This window comes from Athene cunicularia, assembly GCF_003259725.1.
Source record: "Athene cunicularia isolate RWA chromosome 5 unlocalized genomic scaffold, athCun1 chr5_part2, whole genome shotgun sequence".
Lineage (NCBI taxonomy): Eukaryota > Metazoa > Chordata > Aves > Strigiformes > Strigidae > Athene > Athene cunicularia.
Window position 1 is genome coordinate 375,417 of NW_020799102.1, and position 27,783 is coordinate 403,199.

The 27,783-nt window shown below is 45.6% G+C and overlaps 6 protein-coding genes across 8 annotated transcripts in view; 2 read left to right on the plus strand and 4 right to left on the minus strand.

The window, feature by feature from the left end:
* Positions 1 to 3,575, minus strand: part of TMEM258 (transmembrane protein 258) — an 8,495-nt gene extending 4,920 nt beyond the window's left edge. The window contains exon 1 of one of the 2 annotated variants that reach the window (XM_026850324.1): positions 3,524 to 3,575. In XM_026850324.1, the coding sequence (XP_026706125.1) occupies positions 3,524 to 3,526 (3 nt within the window). In that variant the 5' untranslated portion in view covers positions 3,527 to 3,575. The remainder of the gene's footprint in view (positions 1 to 3,523) is intronic. The other variant, XM_026850323.1, reaches the window with a different exon arrangement.
* Positions 226 to 2,299, plus strand: FEN1 (flap structure-specific endonuclease 1). Its single transcript, XM_026850268.1, has one exon. It carries the CDS (start codon positions 340 to 342, stop codon positions 1,570 to 1,572), a length of 1,233 nt encoding a protein of 410 aa, XP_026706069.1. The 5' UTR covers positions 226 to 339; the 3' UTR covers positions 1,573 to 2,299.
* Positions 3,576 to 7,355: 3,780 nt separating the features above from the next.
* On the plus strand, positions 7,356 to 9,374 carry LOC113481025 (olfactory receptor 1052-like). Its single transcript, XM_026850275.1, has 2 exons — positions 7,356 to 8,395; positions 8,868 to 9,374. The coding sequence occupies exons 1-2, from the start codon at positions 7,397 to 7,399 to the stop codon at positions 8,880 to 8,882; spliced, it is 1,014 nt and encodes a 337-aa protein (XP_026706076.1). The 5' UTR covers positions 7,356 to 7,396; the 3' UTR covers positions 8,883 to 9,374.
* A 2,313-nt stretch (positions 9,375 to 11,687) lies between these two features.
* Positions 11,688 to 12,638, minus strand: LOC113480937 (olfactory receptor 8I2-like). Its single transcript, XM_026850140.1, has one exon. It carries the CDS (start codon positions 12,636 to 12,638, stop codon positions 11,688 to 11,690), a length of 951 nt encoding a protein of 316 aa, XP_026705941.1.
* Positions 12,639 to 16,069: 3,431 nt separating this feature from the next.
* LOC113480938 (olfactory receptor 1038-like) lies at positions 16,070 to 17,050 on the minus strand. The gene has a single exon (XM_026850141.1). It carries the CDS (start codon positions 17,048 to 17,050, stop codon positions 16,070 to 16,072), a length of 981 nt encoding a protein of 326 aa, XP_026705942.1.
* Positions 17,051 to 22,037: 4,987 nt separating this feature from the next.
* Positions 22,038 to 26,102, minus strand: LOC113481029 (olfactory receptor 1009-like). Of its 2 annotated transcripts, none has more exons than XM_026850280.1 (2): positions 25,890 to 26,102; positions 22,038 to 23,210 (listed from the first exon to the last, which is right to left on the minus strand). In XM_026850280.1, exon 2 carries the CDS (start codon positions 23,174 to 23,176, stop codon positions 22,238 to 22,240), a length of 939 nt encoding a protein of 312 aa, XP_026706081.1. In that variant the 5' UTR covers positions 23,177 to 23,210; positions 25,890 to 26,102; the 3' UTR covers positions 22,038 to 22,237. The 2 variants fall into 2 exon arrangements, with proteins under 2 accessions (XP_026706081.1, XP_026706080.1); XM_026850279.1 differs by lacking the exon at positions 25,890 to 26,102 and adding an exon at positions 25,485 to 25,583.
* Positions 26,103 to 27,783: the final 1,681 nt, after the last annotated feature.

Here is a 27,783-nt window from a genome sequence, read left to right on the forward strand (position 1 = left end):
CGGCTGGGGAGGCCTGTGGCGGGGATAATGGCGGCTGAGGCGGGCCGGGGAGGGGATGATGGCTGTTAGGGGGAGCTCTGGTGGGCCGGCGGGAGGATAATGGCGGCTGGGGAAGGCTGAGGCGGGCCGGGGAGGGGCGTAATGGTGAGTAGGGGAGGCTGAGTCTGGCGCAGGGAGAGGCCGCAGCGGCAAGGTGGAGGGTGGTGAGGCTGTGATTAAGAGAGGAGGATAACGACGGGCTGGGAGAGGCAGAGGTGGGAAGCAGGGTGATGGCAGCCAGGGGGGGCTGCAGCCTATGGAGTAACGGTTTGCCACGTCCCTTTGGCCCCCCCTGTTTAGATGGTACAGCATCCCTACAGCCCTGCTCCCAGCTCCCCCCAGCACTGTGAGCTGACTGTGATCCCAGCATCCCCTTTTCTGTTCCCCAGGATGGGAATCCATGGCCTGGCCAAGCTTATTGCCGATGTGGCTCCTAGCGCCATCCGGGAGAATGACATCAAGTCTTACTTCGGCCGGAAGGTTGCTATAGATGCCTCTATGAGCATCTACCAGTTCCTGATCGCCGTGCGACAGGGAGCTGAAGTCCTTCAGAATGAGGATGGCGAGACCACGAGCCACCTGATGGGCATGTTCTATCGGACCATCCGCATGGTGGAGAATGGCATCAAGCCGGTTTATGTCTTTGACGGCAAAGCCCCGCAGCTGAAATCAGGGGAGCTGGCAAAGCGGACTGAGCGCCGGGCTGAGGCTGAGAAACACCTGCAGGAGGCTCAGGAGGCCGGGGAGGAGATCAACATCGAGAAGTACAGCAAGAGGCTGGTCAAGGTAACCCAGCAGCACACCGATGAGTGCAAGAAGTTACTAACGCTGATGGGAATCCCCTACGTGGAGGCGCCGGGGGAGGCCGAAGCCAGCTGCGCTTCCCTGGTGAAGGCTGGGAAGGTCTACGCAGCTGCCACGGAAGATATGGATTGCCTGACCTTTGGCAGTCCTGTCCTGATGCGGCATCTCACAGCCAGCGAGACCAAGAAGCTGCCTATCCAGGAGTTCCACCTGAACCGTATTCTGCAGGATCTAGACCTGACCAGGGAACAGTTTGTGGATCTCTGTATCCTCCTGGGCTGTGACTACTGCGAGAGCATCCGCGGCATTGGGCCCAAGCGTGCTGTTGAGCTCATCAGGGAGCACAAAACCATTGAGAAGATCATTCAGCAGATAGACACCAAGAAGTACCCTCTGCCTGAGAACTGGCTCCACAAAGAGGCCCAGAAGCTCTTCCTAGAGCCTGATGTGGTCAACCCTGACACTGTTGAGCTGAAGTGGACGGAGCCGAACGAAGAGGAGCTTGTCCAGTTTATGTGTGCGGAGAAGCAGTTCAATGAAGAACGGATCCGCAACGGGGTCAAGAGGCTGAGCAAAAGCCGGCAGGGCAGCATGCAGGGCCGGCTGGACGACTTCTTCAAGGTGACAGGCTCCATCACCTCAGCCAAGCGCAAAGAGCCAGAGACCAAGGGGTCGGCCAAGAAGAAAGCCAAGACCAGCAACACCGCAAAGAACAAAAAGGGGAAATAGCCAGACTGGCTGACTGCAACCCCCTGTGATTGGTTTTTATGCTCAACCAGGAATTTTAGGCTAATAATAAACGGTCGTTTTTCTGTTCTGCGTGTTAGTGCTAGGAAGGATCCTGCTCGAGTGCTTCCCAACAAGGCTAAGTTAGTGAATCAGATAAGCATCTTCCTGCGCAGCAGTAGTAATGTATGAAGTGAGGAGAGAGCTGAAACAACCACAACATGGAGGGGTGAGGAACCTGGGGGTCCCGTTCAGCGGCAGTGTTCATCCATTTGAGACTCAATGAGACCACCAGGACCAGAGGTGATTCCCAGGCTGTGCATTAAAGGGAGGTGCTGATCACAAACACACTCTCTGATTTAAGAAATAAAAGTGAACAGTCAGAGAGCAAACTGGGTACAAATGGTAAAATTTCTGCCTGACAATCCATCCAAAAAAGAGGTAGGTGCAAGAAGCAGAGGCTGACAGAAAAACTGGGAGATGTGAATGGAAGGCAAGGTGGAGTTGGGAAGGAGACTTGAAATAAGGAGGTAAAATTCTCCCTTTACTGAGGATTTGGTATAGGTTCATTCTTATTGTAGTCATTTTTCTTTGTTTAAAAAAAAAAAATTGTAATCCTGCTTCCAGCAAAGTTCTGCCTGCTCTGAGTGCTTTAAGTGAGGGCAAGCTGAGCTGAGACTGCATCTCTCCAAACCTGAATTTGGCTGTTAGGTTCTGTTTGATGTTTAAACAGAAAAATTGTCAGTAAACCTAGAATGGAAGCCTATTCACTCCCTGGTTGCATGAGGCATCCTTCTGTGTTGTACACGCAGAGACAGGTCCCAGGCTAAGAAGAAAAAAGGATAGTGCCTCTTTTTTTTTTTTTTTTTTTTTTTTTTTTTTTTTTTTTTTTTTTTTTTTTTTTTTTTTTTTTGTATTTGCATAGCCTTTTTCTGTTGTCAAAGCAATGTGCTGGGTTTTGTTTTCAGAATAAAATTTATACACAAATACAGTGTTTCTTATTCTCTGAAGAGGTGGCTTAAACCTCGCTGCTGAAGGCTGCACAGGTGAAGAAAAACCCCAGTTTTAGAGGGAAACCTGTTAGTGACAACAGCTAACAAGTCAAGCACAGGCCTGAATACAGGAAATTTGAGTTTTAAGCTTCTGGATGCTTTGTAGACATCAAAGATCTGTGAGTGAACTCTGCCTAGTTATAAAATAAGAAGCTGAGCTTGTTTTGCAGGGGAATTGCATTAACATTGATAAAATAATCCTGATTTTTAAGCTACCTCTGAAATTTTCTTAAATATACTGTGAAGATTAGCAGCAGCCACTGCACATGAAGCTTCTTGAGTTGGATGTCCTGCCTGGCTGACCTGCCGTGCATGTGGGAAAGAGCACCCAGAGCAGAGCACCCAAAACTTGCAAGTCTCAGTGTTTTTTCACAGGGTCTTGGCTTAACCTTAATTCCAAGCCCTAAACTGGAGTTATTTGGGCAGGAGGAAGCCTGGATGCTTCCAGCATGGGCAGCTGTAGCTGGTGTGCTTTGAGAGGGACATCTGCTCTCCATGAGCACTTATCCCATCACATTATTGGCAAAATCTGCACCCAGAAAGCCAGGAAAGTGCTGCAGAGAAAATCAGATTTTAAAAATCAACTTGAGGGGTGATGTTTTAGCATATGGTCTTATATACATAACTATGTATTTATATATTTAACAAGGCTTCTATCTGCAAGTATTTGTGCTTTCAGCACGGAATCCTTGTCACTGAGCCACAAGCTTTTTTTACCTCCACTGGAAAAAAACCTGCTCAGACAGTTTAAGTAACTTCTAAACATCCTCACTGGTTTGTGCTTCCTGAGGGAGGAGTGGAGCTCAGGTGAAGGTCTCGCAGTTTTCCCTGGAGGCTGTAAGGTGCAGCCTTGCTGGGCAGGTTAGTTTGAAATCCTGGCTCTGGGATGTTTCAGCGTCCACCATGTCCGCCTCCCTCTGCCCGTCCTCCCCCTGCCACGTACCCTCCACCCAGATTTACTCAGTCACCAGGGTGAGTTATCCCTACACTGTTACAACACATAGTAGGATATATATACATATATATATATATATATATCTATCTTATAATCCTGTTTTGTCTGTGAATACCTTATGACCACGTGGAAAGGTACAGTGAAATTCTGTTGTGAGGAAATTAGTGATTAAAAAATATTTGGAAGTAAGAGTCAGGAAAATGCTTATAGCAAGGAAGTAAACTAAGTCAGCAGCAGGAAAAAAAAAACTGCAAACTTGCTGTTTTCAACCTGACCCTGGTCTCCATAACTGGTTTCAGAGTCCTCCTTCATCCTACCCACTTCTTACCTCGTCGTGTTATGACGTGTCATGTTGTTAGGATGCCAAGAATAGCTCAAGGAATGAGATGGGAATGATCGAACATTTCTAAGAAAGTTTAACTGTATTTTCACATACCTTTAATTCACTTAACGTTAAAAGTTTGCTGCCTACCATTTTGTTAAGGGATGCACACAAAGCAGCCTTTAAGTGACTAATTTCTCTAATGAGCCTGAAGTAAAATCATACACATGATCACCCTGTTGACAGGACACAGTTTTGTGTTTGTGCACTTGGCCTGTGCTGTTACACCCCGGTACATGTGCTCTGTACCTTTGGGTTGAAATGCATCTTCTCCCCCTCTGTGGCTTCCCTTGGGGTGTTTGATGAAGGTTGCAGCTGCAGGGGAGATCTCCAGCCACAGAGGTGATCTTGAACTTCAGAAATCAGGTTTTTCTAAGTCCAGCCCATGAAAACCATTGCATGTGCAGGGAGGGAAAGTGGTTTCTGTGCACATTTGACTTTGGGTTCAGCTACCTTCAACTGAATAGTTTCAGTGAAGCTCTGAAATTGCATAGTTCAAACAGGAAAATAAATTCCAAACCCTGGCATCCCATTAAACATTTAGCACACTCATGGCTTCTTTCCCACCTGTGGCTCAGCACAGATGAAAACTTCCCCCCCTCCACATCAGCACTGAGTAGAGAGGTTAATGAGCCTTGCAGGGTAGCTGTGGGGGACAGGACCCAAGTCCAAACTCCTTCCAGACTTCCGAGAGTTCCTAACGATCCCCTCTGTGGCTGGCGTGAAGCTCTTTGCTCATCTCACATTTACTTCAGGGATTTTTTTTTGATGAGGGCCAAAGAGGTAAATAAACCCAGAAGCTGTCACCCTGCACAAGCTCCTCTGGGACAGCATCACCACCCACTCTGACAAAAACCTGGTGCCACGTGCTCGGTCTCACTTTGGAGCGTCACATCTGCAAAGTGCCGTTTCCCTCCTCCTGCAGCACCAGAGTCATTTGAAGAATGGGGGAAAACATCACATTTCTTCTCTCTGCCTTAGGACATTGCACACAAATCGCAGACGGATGCATCTGGAGGGTGGGTAAGAATGTGGTGTTAGGCAGGAAAGCAGGATTGTAGGCACAGGCTTCAAATGTAGAGAAAGATTAAACCCCCCCCAGCATACAAGTTTACTGATTCAGGACAAAAACTCATTAGCAGAATAGACCTGTATTTTCTGTCTGTCTGAATTTCTAGGCATTATCTTCAGAGCTTTCTAAGTATTTTTCCCCATCTCACTGGGATAAAACCTCTGAGAAAGCATTTGAAAAGCTGCTCTTCTGCCCTGAATGTGTGTAAACTGAACAGGGAAGACGAGCAAGACTGCACTACGCAGCAGCACGGAAAGCCCCGTAGCCTGGGACCGCTACACGGGGCTCAGCCTGCGAGGAAATAGTCAAGATTTTTCTCTAGGAAGAATAAAAAGACACTGCAAAGCTTAGAGCAACCTTCTGCTTCTGCCTGTGCTGCAGTATCATTCCTCATTTGCAGAAGGCGAGAGCTTGGTCCCAGCAGTAGGGTTGGGTGGATCTGTTACGGATTTTTTTTTGTATATAAGGATGTTTGTTCTCAAAAGATGTGAAAAGGGAAAAGCAGCTGCAGCCAAAACCTAGAAATATCCTACCAGCTATTTCTGCTATGTTGGAACCTCATAAATATTTGTAAAGTGAAAACTGTGTGTTAGAGATATATGTAGGAATCTGGTTTTGTACCAGAGGAGTGGAGAGCAGCGATATATCTGAAATGTGAGACAGCCACCCTGAGGGGAACTGCTAAACCCAAGAATGACGATTAAGTAACACACTGGGTGGCACCGGCTGCACGAGCAGAACTACCAGGCATCGCCCACAGCTCCTGTGCGCGCTCTGGGACAGCACGCTGCGGGGGGAACAGCAACAGCCCCTGTTTCGGTAGGTCCCAATCACACCTTTACAAAAAGTATTACAAGTGGCTTTGAACCGCAGGAACCAGCTGAGCGTTTGGTCTTATTATTTCAGAGAAATAGTTTATCCTCTCTCCCTGCTGCAGGAGGGGAATTGCAGGGGTGATCCATGCGGAAGAGATTTTACTGATGAGGTGGTTGATTAAAGCTTGGGCCCAGCAGTTGGGTTGGGTGGATCTGTTTTGGATTTTTGTATATAAAGATATCCGAGTGTTCTCAAAAAAATGTTCATTTAGTGGAAAAGCAGCTGCAGCCAAGACCCCAAAACCTAGAAACATCCTACTAATTATTAATCTTTCGCTCAGATTTTGCTCTTTCCCTGCTCTTCAGCTCAAGTACCACACCATCGCCTGCCTGCTTTGTAGTTCATGTTATTTTCACTGCCAGTTGTTTTTTCCCCACCTTTATATTTTCTGTTCTAAACAAAAATTTCCACTGCTATCACACTGATAATATTGTTAATTAATACCAGTATACTGTTGATACCAGAAGCGAGTCTTTCAGGCATATGAAGGATTCCTAACATCTGCTGTGCTCTGCTAGAAAGAGTAACTGGCACTGGAAGGGCTTGATTAGAAAAAAAATCCTGGGTGCAAGGTGTTGTGTAGTTTGAAAATGAAGGCACCAGTTTTCTTTCTGCTATATGGAGCCTTCAGATAAGTGGTTTATGGTTTTTTTTTTCCCTCACCTCCTGGATTCCCATGAATACAGCTAACAGCTTTCTATTACATAATATAACACATCATGTACAATTAATTTCTCAGTCTCACAATTGTAAAGAGCAGCCTGAAAATGCCTTCCTTCCCTACCTTGAGTGGAAAAAAAGCCCATGTAAATAATAGTTGAGCTGGAGCAGATAAAAAATTTGTGTAATAAAACCCTGTTTCACTGTGATTTGCAGCACTGGGGGGAATATTTCCCTCTGTGCTGGAACCTGACCAAGATTATGGACAGAAATGTGGCAGCTCAGCCTGTTCTTGCTACAATTGATCAGGAATTTCTGTCCCCGGCTGCCAAGTGACCCTCCCAAGTCCACCACAGCTCAGCTCGCTTGGCTTGCCGGGTTGGTGTGGGCAGCTAGGGGCCCAGCAAAGCTGAGCAGAGGGCACGGCGCATTTGGGGCACCCAGGGTTGGCATAACTCGTTTTGTTCAGTCTTCTCATGAAGAAAATTAAATACATTCCCCTTTTCTGCCTCCTATTCTAATGAAGCGAGATGACAAGTTAAATTTTTCGCCGCTTCTCCAGTTTTCAAATCATTCAATATTGGGGTTTTTTTAGAAAAAAAAAACAAACACCAAACTTCTTTTTTTATTATTATTATTTTATTTAGCCTCCTTATTAAAGAGAGTAAGGACAAAATGCAATTTCTGAAAGGTTTTGGATGAGTTGCTCTGGCTGTGAGAATTTGTTGAGACCTTAAGCACAGGTCGATGTTATCTCAAGTATCAAAGCTTTGTACTTTCAGCGGACAGCCTAACAGAGCACATGCTGATAGCAGCATCCTCAGCAGGCCATGCCATCACCCTTCCCTATTTCGCTCTCTCCTTCTTCCGACAGATGTGCTGCTACAAAGTGCAGTAATATGGCTCAAGGCAATCACACCATGGTGACCCACTTCATCCTCCTAGGACTGACGCGTGAGCCTAAGCTGCAGACTCCTCTCTTCATCATCTTCTTCATGATTTCTCTCGTCACACTGGTGGGCAATCTTGGGCTGATCACACTGATCAAGACAAACCCCCAGCTGCACACCCCCATGTACTTCTTCCTCTGCAATCTGTCTGTTGTTGATCTTTGCTACTCTTCCGTCTTTTCTCCAAAGCTGCTTGTTGGCTTCTTGGTGGAAAAGAAAAACATTTCTTACTCTGCCTGCTTTGTCCAGCATTTCTTTTTCCTTGTGTTTGTGACCACAGAGGTGCTCTTGCTGGCTGTGATGGCATACGACCGCTATGTAGCCATTTGCAACCCGCTGCTCTACATTATTTCCATGCCCAAGAGGGTCTGCATTCAGCTGGTGGCTGGGTCATATGTTGGGGGGATTTTGAACTCATTAATCCAAACATGCTGCTTGCTGCTGTTGCCTTTTTGTGGACCCAATGTCATCAACCATTACTTTTGTGACACCAACCCTCTGCTGAAACTCACCTGCTCTGATGACCACCTCAACGAGCTTCTGCTTGTAACCCTCAACGGGACCATTTCCATGTCTGTGCTCATCATCATCCTCATCTCCTATGTGCACATCCTCTTCTCAGTCCTGAGGATGAGGTCTGCCGAAGGAAGGCACAAAGCCTTCTCCACCTGTGCCTCCCACCTCCTGACTGTGACCTTGTTCTACGTGCCCGCGGGGCTGAGCCACATGCAACCGGGCTCCAAGTACTCGCTGGAGATGGAGAAAGTCACCGCCCTGTTTTATACCCTGGTCATCCCGATGCTCAACCCTCTGATCTACAGCTTGAGGAACAAGGACGTCAAGGATGCACTTAGAAAATCGACAGCAAATAATATTTTTGTGAGGTGCCTGCTGATAAAACTGACCCAAATCAGTTGATAAAACCCCTGCTGCTTCCCTTTTTAAATAGTCTTGAGTCAGCTGTCCAAAGGAGTAAGGAATCACTTATATTTACTGAAGCAGGTACAGCAAATTTTAAGCATGCTTTAAAATCTGCAGAGACTCAACATTACCAAACATCCAGCCATTAAAGGCCTCTCATAAACATTTCCTTGATCTCTTGTTTGTGGGTCTTTTGTCTGTAAAATGATGTCATATCATAGGAGGTGGTAAAAATAAGTTCATAAGGAAGTTCCTTCTTAAGCATAGCTTCTCAAGAAGTTGCACTGATTACTCCAGAGGCAAGTTTAAGGACTGGAGGCTTTTGGGGAGGTATATCAAAAAAAAACAAAACCAAAACCACCCACCAAAAAACCCACCACACACCTCACTTTGGGCTAACTACAAGGAAAAAAATTTCATTTGCTTCCAGGAGGATGTGCCATGAAAGGTAAGAAAAGGGAGAAGCAGAGACCGCTGAGATGCTGGGGGATGAGAGCAGCAAGTGCTGTGCCCTAGCATCAGGAAGATGTGAAATCAGTGAGTGAAAAGAACGCCCCAGCATGGCTGTGACTGTGCCAAAAAAACCTCTGCTGCTTTGCCTCCAGCCCTGGAGGGACCTTCCACTGTGCAGCTGGGAGCTTTTCCTGCTGAACTCCCAGGAATTTTCCTCCCTGGGGGATGAAAGCTGCGGCTTGTCTCTGCCTGTACCCGACAGCATAGCAGGGCTCTTGGCCGCCCGCATGGATCTCATCCTACACCTTGCTTCCTACAGCTGCAAGATGCTTAACTCAGCCAAACGGGTTTGTTCTGCGAGGGAAACAGGCTTCACCTTCCATCTGCTTTAGGAGGAGAAGCAGCGGCAGCAGGGAGTCGTATTTCTCCCTGTTAGCAAGGAGTTTAGCAGGATTGACTGTAACTAGCAATGAAGAAATTTTTTCCCCCCTCTATTTTCTTGTCACAGGGCAGTTGTAAATAAATGTAAATGTAAGGGATGCTGCACAAGCTCATGCGCCCCAGAGCAGAGACAACTGACCGTGACCCAAGAGAGACCCTGAGCAAAAAGAACTGGGATGCCACGTCCCCACAGAGAGAAGAGGGAGGTCACCTGTCATTTAATGTTAATTTGCATAAGGCTGCATCTGAGTTAGTCCAGACATTGTTTTTTTCATAGCAAAAATAAAAGCTAAATACTCCTAGCATGATTTATTTTAGATGGCCATAGAAATCATGACCTAAGCACACCCACTGTATTGTTATACCAATAAACCAAACTTTTTACTTTTTTAATCTCAGATGCAAGATTGTGGATACCTTGTATAGAGTAAAATAAAAATCTATCCAGAGCATGCAGCTGAGCAGGGGCCATTTTTCTTAAAAGCCAGCCACAGGAAAAGGTGAAGGGCAGGAGATCTTTATAACACTTACCTCCATAACCGCTTGCTTTATCCTCAGCTTGGACACTAGAGGGTCTTGTCTCACATTAGGAGTTGTTCACTCTATTTGCATAATGCAACATGGCTGGGGGAGCAGCAAGGACCAGTTACTCCCTACAAGAAGGCAAACTGGGAGCTGAAGGTGGCCACGATGCAGGACATGGTCCCACAGCACCCAGCACAGCAGCAGCTCCCATTGATAGCCCAGGGGAAACTGAGGGCCAAATTCAAGCCAGGAAAGCTGAAGACCAGGACAAAGCACAGCTACAACCCAGCTCTGAAAGTGGTTAAAGACCCAGGGCTGAGCTTAAATAGTGCCCGGAGCCTGGGGCAGACTGTGGGTGGCGGCCCCAGGTGATGCTGGCCATGGCAACTACGGTGGGTGCACTCCCTGATGTCTCAGGGTGAGAGGAATTAGGGCTTTTTCCCCTCCCAGGCTGTGAGCACAGCCAGAGCACCGTATCCAGCCTGCTCTGAGGTGTCCCCGTGCCCAAGGGGTGGAAGGACAGAGCAGAGAGGAGTGATGAGCTTGTGATTCTTATCCCTCCTCCTGAGACATGCAGAATAAGGCGCTTCAGATGTCACATTCTCATTTTCTTGGGGAAATTGTCCAAACGTCTCTACTTTTCATGAAAACTCCATCACAAGCTTTGTTTAAAAGCTTTTTAATTTCACTTAAAGCTGTTTTTAACTGGTTGCTGTTGCATTCATTCATTATTGATTACAGTTCTTTTAGGAAGACTACGGTTTACAAAGCTACTTATTTTAAAACATAAAATTTATTCACTTTGTCATTATACAAGCTACATGTTCTTCCAGGAATTGTGTAGTTCATTAAACATACAAGGTGTGGCTCAATTAGGTGTTAAAAAACCTTTGTCTGCTTTTTTAAAGCATCTTCCACATGATGACCTTCAGAAGAGTCGTAACTCAGTCAAATTACCACACAAGGCAGGAATCTGATACTGATCATCCAAAAAGGAAAAGATTAGTAGATGTAAAGACAACACGTCTCAAGAAGATTTTGGTTGGGACACAATTCTGGCAATGTGCTAACGTACATGTGCCCCCCAACAAGTTGTTAGCACAGCTCCAGGTCCCCTGAGCCAGGCCCATGGCTTTGTGCTTTCTGATGGTTCTTCTAGACAATGGACAAAAATTACATCTGAGGCCACAGCTGGACCTTCCCCACAATGGTCACAGTCCTCCCTGCTGTCGCCAGGTCACTCACATCTGATAAACATCCCCCTCTCATCAGAGTCACCTCCGGCAGCGTCCTGCAACCCTCTCAGCCCCTTCTTCTACAGACAACCTCTATGTCCCACTTGCAGCCTTTATGAAGGGGACCTCACTGATGCCTGTCTCAGAAAAGACTTTCTAAGAGCAGGTTTAACAACGCTCCTAGAAATATTCAGAGAGTCTGTGTCACATTGCAGCTCTCCATATATCACTGACTTAAACAGATTCTTCAAGCTTATTTGGGAAAAATGATTATGAAGCAGGCAAGGGAAGTATTAGTAATTATTTACCTCCAGTTTGAACATCCTTCTTGTGGGCAATATTTTCAGTTAACACAATTGAGACACAAAACATCATGGTCCTGTTTCAGTTTTGCTAGGAAAGCATTGACAACTATTTTGATTAATTATTGAAGGCTCACACCACAATTAAAATAAATTGACATAGTTTGAAGAGAACGATTTGTTATGGTGGTTCTCCATACCCCGTGCTTGCTGTGTGATCTCTTTATCTCTACACAGACTAATAATGACCGATAATGCACATTCCTTCATTACCAAAGAGCTGAAAATGCATTTTCAAAGCCTGGATAGACACAGCACCAACTTTCGCACCCACAGCCTCCTCAGGGCCCCCTTCACCTCCTTGTTCCTCAGGCTGTAGATGAGGGGGTTGATGGTGGGGGTCAGGACAGTGTAACACACTGAAAACAGCTTTGCCCGATCCCACACACACGCCCTGTGAGGCTGGACATAGGCGAGCATCCCCGGTGTGTAGAAGATGGTGATGGCAGCCAGGTGGGAGGCGCAGGTAGAGAAAGCTTTAAGCTTCCTCTTAGCCAAAGGGATCTGCAGGACGGTGTGGAGGATGCAAGTGTAGGAAACCAGGATCATCAGGGCAGAGCCCATGATGTTAAGTCCAGCGTTGGAGACATTCAGGATCTCGTTTGTGTGGGTATCGGAGCAGGAGAGCTTCAGGAGGGTGGGCAGCTCACAGAAAAAGTGGTTGATGCTCCTGGCCTGGCAGAAGGACAACCTCCCCGCCAGGACAGTGTGCCCCAGGGAGGTGAGGGAGCCCGTGGTGTACACCAGCACCATCATACCAGAGCAACGTGCCCTGGTCATGGTGGTGGTGTAAAGCAGCGGCTTGCACACAGCCATGTATCGGTCGTAAGCCATCACCCCCAGGAGGAAGCACTCACAGATGATCAGAGCAAGGAAAAAATATATCTGGGCAAAACAACCCAAAAAAGAGATGTGGCTGCTCCCTAGCAGGAAGGTCTCCAGCGCTTTTGGGATGACAGCAGAGGAAAGGCAAAAATCCATGAAAGATAAGTGGGTCAGGAAGAAATACATGGGGGTGTGGAGCTGGGGGTCGGCGTTGATTAGCAGGATCATCATCAGGTTCCCCAGTGCCATTAAAACATACAGGGATAAGAAAATTGTGAAAATGGTGGTTTGTAGCTCTGGGGCATCAGAGAAGCCCAAGAGGATGAAGCCAGACAAAACAGTGAGGTTTTCTCCATCCATCGTTTCTACAAGTTAGATGAATTTGCATAGAAATAAAATGAATCAGTGAAATAAAACCCTAAGAGAGAAATACCCTGGAAACATGGGAGTTGAATCCATAAAGTAAATGTAGTAGAAAATGCTATATTTTTGAGACAAATGCAACAAAACTGTATTTCTGCCTTTAGCCCAAGCTTCAAAGTCAAAGAGTTGAAGGAGCCATTACACATTAAGAGAGAATAATTCTGCCATGATTTATATGCATTGTACTAATGATACACTAAGAAACATCAAAAGTTTTATTTAAGTATAAAAAGTCAAATAAGCACATTCCAAAATGTGGAAAACAGAGAAGATACAGATTCTCACCACTGACTTCTGGAAATTTTAAGGATTTTCTTCTTTCTTTTTTTTTTTTTTTCAGACTGGATTAGCACTCTTCTGTGGCCTCACTAGTTCTGGTGCAGCCTTTTCATCATGAAACAAAGCCACACACTTGAAATTGTTGAGGGTTTTTTTAATTTCTAAGTTTATAGGCTTTTGAAGATAAACCCCTGCATATGCTGGGTCAGAGGTGGATCAAATAGCCACGTAACAATGTTAAAACATATTATACACAAATCAGACTTTTTAAAGCTTCAGCTTGGGTATTCCCATCTCTCCCATTCAGGTCCTCTGCAGATTAAATATCTGGTGGAGGATCTATCTACAGATGTCCACATCTCAGCTGAAAGGTCCCTAGGTCAGTTGTAGATGGGGTCAGAAGTGTGGGTTTTTTCAAACCAACCTCCTTGCCCCTGCTAGGGCGTTTGGTTTGACACCATGGATGCTCTTGGAGATCACGGATGGGCTCCCTTTAGCTGCAGCTCCACCAGTACATCCCAGCCTGAAACAGCATCCAGTCCCCCAGAATAAGTTGAATTAAAAAAATGCAGAAGGCTGAAATGAGTGCAGGAGGGTAATTAAGGCAACCTCTGGTGATCAGCTCATACGTGAACATGCAGCCCTGGAGAGGACAATCCTATCTTAAACAGCTTCATGGTTAAGAACATGCTAAATGTTATAAAAATATTTAAACGTTCAATAAATTATTTCAAATAATAAAAATATTTTAAATCTTGCCAAGTACAAATGGAGCTACTCTGAAGCATGAACCCATGCTGCAGGACTTCACAGAGCAGAAGGTTTTATTCTGAATTTTCTTCCCATCTCAACAGAAAAGCTGGCTGCTGTTCAAACATATGAACAAAACAGAAGTATTAATTAGGGGGGGTCTGGCTTTTTTTTTTTTTTTTTTTTTTTTTTTTGGTTTAGGTTTACCAATTGATCATTTGAATACAGAAATTTTTAAAAAATTACTACCATGATATGAAATTTTTAAAAATATATGCTCCTTGTAACTTGTTACACCAAGTCCAGCTCCCACAAAAAGGGACTGGTGTACATTTCTGAGGTATTAATCAATACAAAGGTATTTTTTGCAATATGAAGTATACAAACAGTTAAAGAGATAAATCGGTCGAGTCACAGTGGAGACAAAGTGTCGTGAAATGTGTTACGGGTTAAGGGATAATGGAGAGAACAGCGAAGAGACGGGCTGGATCTTCTTACACCACCTGCACTTAAAAATTATTTCAAGCACGTGAGAGGCAGCACGACAAGGGTCACCAAGTGGAAACGTCAAACCGTTTTTTACCTGCTTTGTTAAAAGGAAAGGTGTTGGTACATGTGGTGCCTGCAGCTCCTTGAGAAGCCCACCCGATGGGTCAAAGCCGCAGCAGGAGGAGAGATGCCTGGGAGGAGATCGCCCAGGCTGGCTGGCAGAGGGGTTTTATCCCAGATGAAGCATTACCTCAGATGTTTGTGCAAGCCGCTCTCCCTCAGGACTCTCCTCCAGCTGATAATTGTTTTGAACTGATCAGAAAAAGCCACTTTTGATTCCACCCCCAAAACCTTTTGGGCTGCACCAACACCTCCAAGACCAGCTCTACTGTAGAGACCTACAAGGCTGCCTATGCCACCACCTGGTCTTGCAGAAAGACAAGTCCAGGGCAGTTTACGTTTTATTTATCGAACTATCACAAACTTTTCTATTTCAGTCTTTCACCGAGGAAACCCTTTACTACCAACAGGGAAACCTGATGGATCATCTAATGTTGCTGAAAACAAGCCTAATGGACGGTTTGAGCACGGCCATGGGAAGCCCTCACCAGCACACAGATTTATTTCCATACACTTTACTGATGACTGTACAACGCTTTGCTCAAAAGCATCATTTTACACAGTTGCTTTGAGGATATGACAGTATTAACTCAGATTTACCAGTTTTATTCTGATGAATCCTGAGCGCCAATTGTTTCCTGAAAGCTTCTACTAGGTGAAGAGACATAAAACCCCTAGGACAAGTATTAAATTATATCTTTGTCACAGACATTTAGAAAACACAAAGGATGGGGCAGATGTGAGAGAATACTGAACTATGAGAGTGTGGGAAAGAAAGATGGAGAAGTATATAGATGGGTTTAGATGTTTTTAATGTAAATTTGGTTTTCTGCTGGAAGGTACCAGGCTATTAGTCTTGGAAAAAAGGATTTCCCCATTTTTAAAATTTCTTTCTTCCCCATTCAGCACTGGGATAAAACCAAGGCTTGTGGAGTGGGAAAAGAAACATAATAAAGGGGAAAAAGCCCTCACTCAACTTTAGGACAAAAAAAAAGGAGATTTCTTTTTTTTTTTTTTAATATATGGAAGGAAAAATAATCCACTAAGAATACTTGCTTGGGTAGGGTGTGAGTCTGCGGGGTGAATAATGCATTTGCTCCATCTCCATCGTAAGGCAACCCCAGGTCACCAGCACTGTGGCTGTTTGGGGGAAAGGAAGACCAAAAATCCTCCGTCCGTCCCTCCCACCAGCACTCTGGCTCTTTACAGGCCTGATTAAATTCACAGCAGAGCAGAGACTCAAATATGTCTTGTCCTTATTTACCATGAGTGCTTTGGTGACCAACGCACCGTCACAGCATTATTTCATGTGACCTTCCTTTGTGGTCTGAAGCTAAAACTCCTGAAAAAATCAATTAACATCACCAGAGGACACCCGTTAATATAAAATGTGAGAGATCAGACACTACTGGTTTGATGTCCCCAGGACAAAGACACCACCAGCATTCTCCTTTCTGTTCTCTGAAATGTGAAATGTTGATTATTATTTTTAATGATATTTAATTAATAAATAATATTTATTTCAAGTCATATTTAAATAACATTTACTTTGGATAATAAATTTCTGCCCAGCATACAGTCGCTGGCAGGTCTCATGCTACAGCCAGGGAAAGTCCCATCCCTCCTAGTGCAGGGTGTAGCCTTGGTTCAAGGAGAAATGTGTTCTCCAGGTGTCCTGCTTCCAGGTGCACTTAGTTCCTGCTTCTTGAAGATGCGACATCTAATCCCCCTCACCTTAGATCTCTCCTCTCAGCTGACCAGGAACCATGGATGGACAAGGAGGAGAGGACTCTACCTTTTGCTTTCCTCATGGCATTCTTCATGTCTGTGTTTCTTAGGCTGTAGATAAGCGGGTTCAGCATGGGGACTGCAATGGAGTACAGCATGGAGACCACATTATCGTGCTCCGAAGAGTGCTTGGACCTGGGGTGCAGGTACATGAAGAGGGAGCTCCCATAGTACAAGGCAATGGAGACCAAGTGAGAGGCACAGGTGGAGAAGGCTTTGTGCTGACCAGACATGGAGCGGATCCGCAAGACGGTGGAGAGGACCAGCAAGTAGGAGACTAGGATGAAGACTGTGGTGCTTAGCACGTTGAACCCCACCACGGCAGAAACCATTGCCTCGTTGACATGGGTGTCAGAGCAGGAGAGGGCTAGCAGTGGCGGTCCATCACAGAAGAAATGATTGATCCTCTTGGACCAGCAGAACGGGAGACAAAATATGGAAACTGTGTGTATGGTGGAGCTGATCACACCAGCTAAGTAGGCACCGGCCAACATCCCACCACAAAACCTCTGGGACATGACCACAGAGTAGAGCAGGGGGTTACAAATGGCCATGTAGCGATCATAAGCCATGGCAGCCAGCACGTAGCACTCAGTGGTGGCACAGGTCGCAAAGGAGAAGAGCTGAGCAGCACACCTAATAAAGGAAATAACCTTTTTCTCCACTAAAAAATTCAGCAAGGTTTGAGGGATGATGGTAGAGGAGTAGCAGACATCCAGGAGAGACAAGTGGCTTAGGAAGAAGTACATGGGGGTGTGCAGGCACGAATCAATTCTGATTAATATAATTACTCCCAGATTTCCTATTAGAGTGACTGCATAGATGGCAAGGAATAAGACAAAGCACATCACCTGCAGGTCTTCTCGGTCTGTGAAGCCCAGGAGAATAAACTCAGATGCAAATGTGTAATTATCTTCAACCATATTGAATATATAAGCAGTTCAGCTGCTTTATGTATTTCAAATGGAAAAGCTTAATAGGCCCAAATCTCTCAATAATATTAAGTATTTCAGGTGTTGTCTATTGAGCAGCTACACCACTTTAAGCCAATATAAGGTAAATTCTCTTTGAGAGAGGAAAACCTCAAGTTCCCAAGGCCAGTCTCCCAGTTCAACCTTAGCTAAACACATACAACCATCAGCAACACACCTGGAAGTAGGTGGATATTTTAAGGCAAGGAAGGAGGGTAATGCCACACCAGAATAAAACATAAATAAATTACAGGGCTTTCTCATAGCTCCTCTCAAGCCATTTACACACAGAAGTCCATGATTTTCACAATAACTGATGGAAAAATGAAATTAATTCTCATCTTTCGAGTGCTTGCAGTCTAGTGTGAGTACATGAAGAATAAATACCTGTTCCCTGTGTCCCAGAAGACCTCTTATAGGTGAAAGCACTGGCAAAATGTGACTTTCCTTAGTGTAATTTTTCCTCCTGTAGGATGGTGCAGTGTAAGAGCCAGGATTTGTCTCAGCTGGCTTTGCTTTAGATGCGATGCCTAACTTGGAGATAAAAGATAAATACAGGCTTGCTCTCTCTGCTCACCAGGGAGAAATCAGCAACTCTTAAAATCACACTCTATGACAGATAGAATAAATAAACATTGATTTTTCCTGGATAACATTAATCATTGCTTGACAGAGTTACACCAGAGAGCAAAGCAAGAGTGCGTACTGCCTGGCGTCTGACAAACAGATCCGAACTTAAAAGTCATAATTATTTGATGACCCTTTGCTGAAGGGGTGAGGTTCACCTCCATATCCAGACATCTCATTTCAGATGTCCTGGGAGCAACACGTCTGGTCTCCTGGAGTTATTAATGGGGATTTAGAGCTGCTTTTCACTGCCCACGTAGAGATGCCGGAGGCGAAGCAGCGTCTGAGACATCCACATGGCACTGGAAGATGCATTACAACTAATGAAAATCGAGCTGTTTGGGTCTGGAGCTGAATCCTCCCCCAGAGGCAGCATCCACCTGCTTGGATGTAGACATCTACTGCCATTGGAGAATTGACCTGAATTTCACAATTAACTAAGGCTCACCCGCACTTTTTCTTACTTGACAAGCCAACGGCTTTATGTGGAGTGATCCAAGATGTAGATATGAAACCCAAGCAGTGTATGAGGCTCCTGCCTGCCAGGAATCACATCTCCCTGTGGCTTGAAGACATCTGACTGGAATGGAGATAAAGTAAATTAAAAACCCATGCCTTGCTGCCTCAGCTTAGGTATTATTCATGCTGACAGGCAGGTGGTTGGTCCACGCTCTGCTAAATAACCGCCAGCAAATCCCAAATATTTATCACTGTCCTCCTGGGGAAAGGACCTTAATTTGTGGCTCCTGATTTCCTATTCAAATTTCATAAGATCTTGCATCTCCTGGGCAAGCCAGCACAAGACCTTCCAACAAGCTGCCCTAGGACTCACCCAGCAGCCTGGTTTTAGTGTTTTCCAAGATTTAACTCATGATGTTCTAGACTGGAGAATGATGAGCCGCTGCCAAAACCCCAAAGCCGAACAAAGCCTTGTAGTGCACCTCCTGGCTAGATGGCCATTAGCCCACTCTCATGGTGGCCATTATCCTCAAAAGCTCCTTGTGGGAACAAGGGGAAGGTGTCAGATCTACAGAGCTAAAATAGATTGTTCAGGTAGTTGGTGGTTTAAGTCTTCCAGCCCAAACTAGTGAATGCGGAAAAGCCTCGTTAATAGGATGGGGTAAAATGTGAAGCAAAAGCACCCTGTGCTCACGCCTCCAGCAGCCCTCTGGTTTCTCAGGGTGACCATCTCTGTGGGGAAGAGTCTGCCACAAGTCCTGGGTATCCTGCGGATGCTGCAGGATGAAGCAGGATTTTCGCAGCGGGATTTTCTTTTGCTTTGCTCTTGGCTCCAGCTGAAGCAGTTTATATACTCACAGCTGCTCCTCTCTCCAGCTGGACCAGTACACCGGGTCTTCTCCCGTGCAATATCTGCCTGTGCTTCCAGAGCTTTGCCCTTCGCAGCGTGCACAGAGCCAGGGATAAAACAAGTCGGGGATAACAACCTCCAGGGAGCCGTCAGACCAGGCGAGGGTCAGCCCTGCCAAGCCCAGAGGGGTCCCTAGATCCTCCACTGCCAGGTCAAGATACACCTAACAGGGGTTTAAACTTGACACCAGAAGGTGTCATTTGAACAATACAGTCCCAAAAATGTTGACGTTAATAGTTTCATACATCCTAAAAAAAAAAAAAAATCACAAAAGGTAGTTTATTGTGATATCTGTGCATAACATGCAATATCTCTATTCAAAAACCTTTTTTTCTTTTCCAAAGAACGGCTCTTCTTGGAAGCCTTCAACCCTCAGTGCAGACTGCACATGATGAGAAATCCAGCACTCCCTCTTTTCATTTTACGCTGATGTTTAGAATCAAAAAAAACCAAACAAAAAAAAGCACACTTTGTTTTTCATTTTGATGTATCTGCCTTTATTTTTCAGTCAAAAACTCTTGCTATACTTTGCTCCCAAAAATGAGAGGGGGCTGCGCCCCTGCAGTGCCTTCCAGAAAAGGACAAAATTCACCTCTGCATCTGCTCAAAAAAACCCAGAACAAAAAAACCCACAAACAGCTAGTAGGGAATGACCCCAGCTTTGTTCGCCCAGCAGGTCCTAGCAAAGGATGAGTTTCTTCCCTGTGAAGGTCACCAAATGAATCCACCGTGCTGACCCAAGAACTGGGTAACTATATAGGCAGCCTCATCCATTTAATTCAGCATCCAAGAGCACTGAGGGCAGCTGCTCACCTGGGATTATTTAGGCAGTGATGGATGCAATTTACATAAATCAGCAACAGAAAATTAAATCCTTCAGCTACATGGGATAAAAGTTCAAATCTATGTATTTTCATTTGCTTTTATTGTAAAATCTGGGACAGGTTTGTCAGGGCTAAAGGTGTGCTGGAGGGACCCTTCCTGAGAATGATCTGTAGGAAACAACTGATGTAAGAGGTAATAATGTAAAATATCAGGAATTATCATTTCAAGTTGTGTATGGTTAGCCCAGACTACTTAAGAGACAAATAATTCATAAAGCAGAGTGAATTTGATAATCTAGATTTCATACAACCTGAAGCCTCACCCAAGAATTGCATTAGGGGGAAAAAAAAAAAAAAAAAAAAGGCAGTTTAAAGCATCATTTCTAAATGCGAGGAGAACTTGGTGAGGAGATTGTTCAAACATCTGACATTGCCTGTTCATTATTAACAGGCTCAGAAGCTGATGCTGAGAAAAGAAACAACCTAAATGGTATCAGCCAACTGTAGAGGCAGCATGACGGTCTTATTTTATTTATACGCTATTTCTCTGAACAAGGACAAGCCACTTAGCTACCCGAGGCTTGCTAGCACATAAGAAGTTTTTATCTATAATAAAAAGGAGAAGATATTTCCAACAATGTCCAACAGATGGTGATGATGTATAGGAAATGCTGCTCAGTATTTTCCTCTGCACTGATAAAGCATTTCCCCCCTCCAGCACCCCCTTTTGGTATCTGAAAGGCACTCCTGTGGCCGTTTGGCATCTCTTGGGCTGACAGCCGAGCACAGTGATACGTAGAGGGAGCAAAAATAAGTCTTTCACATATAAACAGGAATGGATTTTATTCAGAAGTAGATGAAATGCAACTTTTGAGAAGAAAAGGGGGATCTGAAGAACAGGCGTATTTGTACACTGTCATGCCTTGCCAGCAACAGTAAGTCAGCTTCAGGCTGGTAACTTTAGTGCCAAAAATAATAATTTTTTTTTTTTTTTTAAATAAAGTTCTAGGTGCTGACCAGGGCCACATCAATGTTTAAGTTAATTTTCACTGTGTTAGAGAGTATTTTTTCCACTGTTGACAGTCAAGTGACTGCAAATAGCAAATACTCATCCAGGGCCCAGCCAAGGCTTCCCCGTCCCAGCCGATCATCCCCAAATCCCCTCCCAGAGGAGCTTGTTAAGGGGAGTTGATCAGGGACACCTCTTGCCTTTGAGTGATGAGCTGCTAAAGAAATATTAAAGTTTGTTTTGGGGTTGGTTTTGTTTGTTTTTTTCTTTTTTTTTGGGGGGGGGGGGGAAGGAATATTGTGGTTGCTGTTCCCTGCTGCATTTTCACAGCAACCACAAGTTTCTGTTCAGAACAGGGTGAAAGGGGGGAGCTGCACTTGCTGGCAGGAGTTACTTCTTGCATAAGATTTTTTTAATCACCCTCAATTTTTTTCTTAGGGTGTTTAATTTTTTTTTGTTTATTTTTTTCTGTTCCTTTGTTGTTGTGTTGCTTTTTCTTTTAATTCCTTTTCCCCATTGCCTCACACTAAAGTGCAAATCTCTGGATGCAGACTCTACAGATAATATTATTGTCTTTGTTTTTAACAAACCACTGTGGGCATAAATTAGAAAACTAGTTAGAGCTTTGTTTCAAGGTTTTGAAAGACAGAAGTTGTTGGGAAAAAATGAAAGGGCAAAGGCACATCACTGCCTAAAAAGAAGTGACAAAGATCAGTTTAACCCAGCAATTTTACTCAGCAGCCTGCTTTCAAAGACAGACCTATTTAAGAATTTATGTTTTATTCACTTGGCTTATGCACGATATCCCATTACCCCCTAGCTGCATTAAAACTGCAAAGTTTATGCATTTAGATCTTGTGTTTCCATCCTTTCTAGGAAGAGCTTTTCACAGGAGCTGCCTCCTTGACCCAGCCCATAAATCACTGAGACTCCAGATAAATTTGGGATAGGGAATGACAAGGAAAATTAGTAATATGTCTGTTGAAATACACATTTAACACAAGAATATATTGCATTACATATAAATATATAATATACATTTAATATTTTTTAATATATACATGGACACATATATATGTATATATGTGTATAACTTGCCAGTCATAGGACCAGAGACCTCCTAGATGTCCTTTCTAATCAAAAATTATTCTATGTCCTGCTCAAAGCAGGGCTGACTACCCAGCCACATCAGGTTGCTCATGGCCTCATGGAGGCAATATTTGAGTATCTCCGTGAGTGGAGCCTCCACAGCCGTTAGGACAAATCCCTGTGTTACCCACATTCCTGTGTCAGGTTTTATTGAGGAGGGTTCAGCGTCTGACTGTAATTCTTTCTGCTGTTCTCCTCAGAGCATCCTTCACCTCCTGATTCCTCAGGCTGTAGATGAGGGGGTTCAGCATCGGGATGACCACCGTGTAGAAGACAGACACTACTTTGTCAGTGTTCAGGGAGTAACTCGAGCTGGGGCGTAAATACATAAAGATGGTTGTCCCATACAATATGGTCACCACTGTCAGGTGAGACACACAGGTGGAGAAGGCTTTTTGCCGGCCTTCAGCTGAACGGATCCTCAGGATGGCAAAAGAGATGAAGATGTAGGAGACCAGAATGGCGGAGATGGTGCTGAGCTCAATGATGCCGGCCAAGGAGAAGAGGATCATCTCGTTGGTGTATGTGCTGGCACAGGACAGAGCCAGGAGGGGAGGGACATCACAGAAAAAGTGATTGATGACATTGGAGCTGCAGAAGGGCAGCCTAATGAGGAAAGTCATCTGTATGATGGAGTTCAGGACACCCCCGATGTAGGACCCCACCACCAGCCGCACACACAACCTCCGGGTCATAACAGAGGAGTAGAGCAGGGGGTTACAGATGGCCACATACCGGTCGTACGCCATGACGGCCAGCAGGAAACATTCTGTTGTCACGAAGACGATGTACAAGAAGGCTTGACCCATGCAGCCAACAAAGGAAATAGTCTTCCTCTCTGATAGAAAGTCCACCAAGGTCCTGGGGGTAATCACAGAGGAGAAGCAGATGTCAACAATGGAGAGACTGCCAAGGAAGAAGTACATGGATGTGTGGAGCCGTGGGTCATGTCGGATGACTACAATCATCCCCGTGTTGCCCAAAAGGGTGATGCTGTAGATGAGCAGCAAGAGCACAAAGAGGACTGCCCTCATCCCCACTTGGTCACTCAGGCCCTGGAGAACGAACTCTGCCACTGAGGTGTGATTCTGCTCTGCCATTCAGGGCTTCACGTCCACCGAGGAAGAGGAGAGCCTGAATATATAGAACAGGGAAGATAATGCCTTTATTTATTTGAACTGAAATGGGATAACTTGATAATTTACACGCTGTGCAGCCAGGGCACCTGGAGCATTCATTTCCAGGGAGCTAGTGGGATGGAGTGCACTGTAGCCATCTGCTCTGAGCTTGGCCTCCTTTACAGTCTGAGGAAAGAGGAGGCCCCTTCTGAAGGGAGAGCATCATCACAGCTTTCCCAAACACCTTCCCTGCCTGCAGCAAATCCCTGCGGAGGGTCTCTCACTTTCTCATTGTGGGCAGACCTTTGGGCAGGTTCCTTTGTACCGCAGAATCCCATTTTGGTACCTACAGTTTGATGAGATCAATGGATATCACAGCAGGTCGGGATTCAGGTGACACAGACCAAATCATCAGCTCCGCCCGTGGCCTCCTGTGATTAAGTTTTTCACCTCGTTTGTTTCCCTTCCTCCCTATTTCAAACCAATCATGGTAAGGTGCCCAGAACAAGACTACTCTGATTTTAGCAGCAGCTTATGGCTATAATTGTAATAGCTTTGAGTAAGAGTAAAAATACTGTAGCTTTCCTTCATTGCTTTTGGAAAAAACTTGTTAGGAAACAGGGAGGGAGAGACGAAGGGCATGTTGCACAATCCTAAAACTCATTCAGGACATGAGAATTTTAATATTACGGTCTCAGAAACATTGGGGAGATGAAACCACGGAGACTCTGAACAAAATTTGGATCCAAAGCTGTTATTTTGAACTGGGGTAAGCATCAAACAATTTAGAGAATATACAGTTAAGAGACTAAACACCATAAAATCTGTCTTGATTTCCCCATGACATTCAGAGCAAAGGTACTAGCCATGGTGTTAGGGTCCGGTATAATTAACAGACGATGAATCATCGCATCCCTGCTTACGGCTCCCCTCGCCATGCTGCAGTAGCCCGTGGCACCGTGAACTGCACGATATGCTGATGACTTTAATAATGGTTTGCATTTCCAGAATAGGACCGGGAGATGAAACCTGATTTACAGAAGTGATTTAAGTGTCAGGAGGTAGCTCTGAGTGTTTATGAACATGAACCAGCTGTAACAGATTAACTAAGCCCAGACAAAAGTGTGACCCAGGTGAAAAAGTACAGCTGAGAGCACTGGCAGAAGGCACAAGGGAGGGGAATGGTCAAGGGGTAAAAAAGAGCCAGACTGAGAATTCACTGTTTTACGATGTCATCTGAGGAGAAAAATCTTCTCAGAGGGAGCCTGGTGGTGGCACAGCATGGCATCCTGGTGGTTAGGACACTCACCAAGACTTCTCTCACCCCATTTTCACAGACTGTTTTGGGTTGGAAGGGAGCTTAAAGATCATCTAGTCCCATCCCCCTGTCCTGGACAGGGACATCTTCCACTAGCCCAGGTTGCCCAAAGCCCCGTCCAACCTGGCCTTGAACACTTCCAGGGAGGGGGCAGCCACAGCTTCTCTGGGCAGCCTGTGCCAGGGCCTCACCACCCTCACAGGGAAGAATTTCTTTCTTAGATCTCATTTAATCTCCCCTCTGTCAGTTTAAAACAATTCTCCCTCATCCAATCCCTATACCCCCCTTGATCAAGAGTCCCTCCCCCCTTTCCTGTAGCCCCTTTCAGTCCTGGGAGGCTGCTCTAAGGTCTCCCCAGAGCCTTCTCTTCTCCAGCTGAACCCCCAACTCTCTCAGCCTGTCCTCACAGAGGAGGGGATCCAGCCCCCCCCCCGAGCATCTTCGTGGCCTCCTCTGGCCCCGCTCGAGCAGGTCCGTGTCCTTCTGCTGTTGGTGCCCCCAGAGCTGGACCCAGCGCTGCAAGGGGGTCTCCCAAGAGCGGAGCAGAGGGGGAGAATCCCCCCCTCGCCCTGCTGCCCACACTGCTCTGGGTGCAGCCCAGCACAGGGGTGGCTTTCTGGGCTGCCAGCTCACATTGCTGGCTCACAGGCAGCTTTCCACCCACCAACACCCCCAAGTCCTTCTCCTCGGGGCTGCTCTCCAGCCACTCCTCGCCCAGCCTGTATTTTCAGCAGGCAAACTCCAGCAGCTCCTGCCTCTCACTTCAGCTGGAAGAGGAGTCAACAGCACAGAAGAGACCACAGATCTGTGCTGAGACAAACTCACTCAACCCCAGTTGCCTTATTTTAGGCACCTAGTTAAGCTACTTGCCCTAATGACAATGCAAAATATAGTTTTCTCTCCCTGATAACATGATGGTTCAGAATAAAACAATTAAATCTTTACAGGATTAAAAATGAGAATCCATTTTACCCCACCAGATGAGCACCAGGATCAGAAGACTCATTGAAGAACCACTATCCATTAGCAGAAGATTTCTTTAAAGAAGTCATCTTTGTTTTCTAAGGTGAATATCACTTTATTTCAGGGTCAGTAGGTGGGTTAATCTTTCCTTAAGAACATTCTCCTCTCTTCTTCTCCCAGGCTCCTTAAACATACCGTAAGCACCATGATTTCTGATCTTTTGATTTCAAAATACTGGAGTGCATGCCAGTAGAAATATTTCATTTTCTTTAATGAAAGCAGAGGAGCAAGCCTTTACCTGGTGCAAAAATCAGAGCAGTGTCCTCAAAGGTAACATTGCTGCAGTGATTTATACCAAAGGAGGGTAGTCCCAGCAGAGCTCACCTGGACCTTTTGGGGAATGGTCACACCTACCTCAGCCTGGGGGTCACCTCCTCTTACCAGCCGCTAGGTCTCTTCCACTTTGGATGACTCTCCAGGCTCAGGATGTAAATCTGGTGGACTAACCCTTGGAGCCATGCTCTTAGTCTCCAGATAAACTAGAACGTCTCTCCTGAGCGTTTGAGAGCCTCCTGCATATTTTCATCAGATGGAATTCTTCACTTTTATGTATCTCTCTGCAGGTCTTAGTGAGTAACGGGCACTCCTCCTCAGGGAGCAAGTGTTTGTCATGGCTTTGGCAACAGTCCGGGTCTCTAAGAGAGGGGAATCCTGACGGTACACTGCTGGCTCCTTCAGGTGAATCCGTGAGAGTCACAACAGTCTAAATGACTCATAAAGGCTTAGCCGTGTATGCAGGAAGATGCAAACCCCTGTGCTAATTATTGTCACAAATATCAATAACCTGTTGCAACACTCAGCAGCCTCAAGGGGCAGAAAAGGTTGCAATCCAAACAAGCACACGTTGTTCTTCACAAGCCTCTCTGAAAATCAAGGGGGAGGTAAGAAGGTGCATCCAAAGGGCAATTTACTCCAAGTATCTTAACCACCTACTGCAAGCAGCTTAGGCTGTCGTAATTAGCTCTGGATGGGTGCCTGGAGCAGATGGCTGGGATTATGGAAGATGAAGGCTGACCCAAGCCTCCAGGCAGTGAATGAGCCTGAAAGGCTTCCAGGTTACTGACAGGTAAGAACTGGCAGGTCTGTGCAGGACCCACCTGTCAGAACACGACTGACAGTCCATTAAACCTTTTTTACTATGCTCCAGATATTTCCAGAAATATCTCAGATGCCCAGTATGTCCTCCCTTTCACAGAGAACCAGGTCATTCTGTTGCTCCACCTCTATTGCAAGATCAAAACCTTCTCATAACAGATTTTGAAAAGTGATGGTGCTAAACCAGTTCTTTCTGCAAACTTTTTGTCTAGCAGAAAATTCATAGCACATTCGTGGTAATTTCAGTGTAATTCATCTCTGTTCAACACACCCAAGAGATACCAGCTTCTGTCAGTGTCTGGAACATTTTCAGGAGTTTAAAATTCACACTGTTTCTTTCAGTATAGCTGTTTTTCCCTTTAAATGATAGAAGCCCATGCTTTTAGATTAAACTGACAGCATGGGTAGTCACCATGTAAGCAGCAGTCCATATTTGGACCATATTTGATCCATAGACAGGATTTATTCATCTATCCGTTGTCAACAACGTTAAGTGTAGACATATGAGCCAGCTGCCTAGGCCCTCCTCGCAGTCAGAAATTAAGGTGATAGTTCAGCTGTTCAGACATTGGTGCCCGGGACTACCCAAGACCCCCCATACATCTCTCCTGGTCCCCTGAAGGGCACAAGTCTCCCTACATCTTGTGCCGTATCTGCCAAACCTATGTCCATATGTCCTAGGGTGTCCTCAGGCGGAATTAGATGGATCAAGAGACTCAGTGTAGCCCAAGGGAGGGTTTGTCACGTTCATGTGAGCGTGTGTGGGTCTCCTTTGGACAAGTTCTCCATCAGTATTCCTCAGAGTGTAGAGGACTGGCTGAGAGATGGACACGTGGGACAGTTCTGGGCTCACCTTGCTCCAGGTCAGCATGACCTATGGACCTACACATGAACTACAGGTGTCCCAGCTTCTTTTCCAGTCTGTGAACTCCAACTGGGTGATTCAGCTGGCCAAAGGGGTGGCTCAGGCAGAAACACTACAGGGCTTACAGGACCCCGTGACCTTCTGAAGGAGCAGCTGGAGCCCAGCAGGAAACTTTCAACCGCACTGGAGACCAGAGCCAGCACAACCAGCAACAGACCAGCACCAGCAAACCCAAATATCGATAGAGTAGAGCAACGCAGAGAGTTGTGCTGACCCCAGACAGGGTTT

Bases quoted from the DNA above. Each gene is read 5' to 3' on its own strand.
- LOC113481029 (XM_026850280.1), bottom strand. From the start codon at position 23,176: ATGGCAGAGCAGAATCACACCTCAGTGGCAGAGTTCGTTCTCCAGGGC.
- FEN1 (XM_026850268.1), top strand. From the start codon at position 340: ATGGTACAGCATCCCTACAGCCCTGCTCCCAGCTCCCCCCAGCACTGT.
- LOC113480938 (XM_026850141.1), bottom strand. From the start codon at position 17,050: ATGGTTGAAGATAATTACACATTTGCATCTGAGTTTATTCTCCTGGGC.
- LOC113481025 (XM_026850275.1), top strand. From the start codon at position 7,397: ATGCCATCACCCTTCCCTATTTCGCTCTCTCCTTCTTCCGACAGATGT.
- LOC113480937 (XM_026850140.1), bottom strand. From the start codon at position 12,638: ATGGATGGAGAAAACCTCACTGTTTTGTCTGGCTTCATCCTCTTGGGC.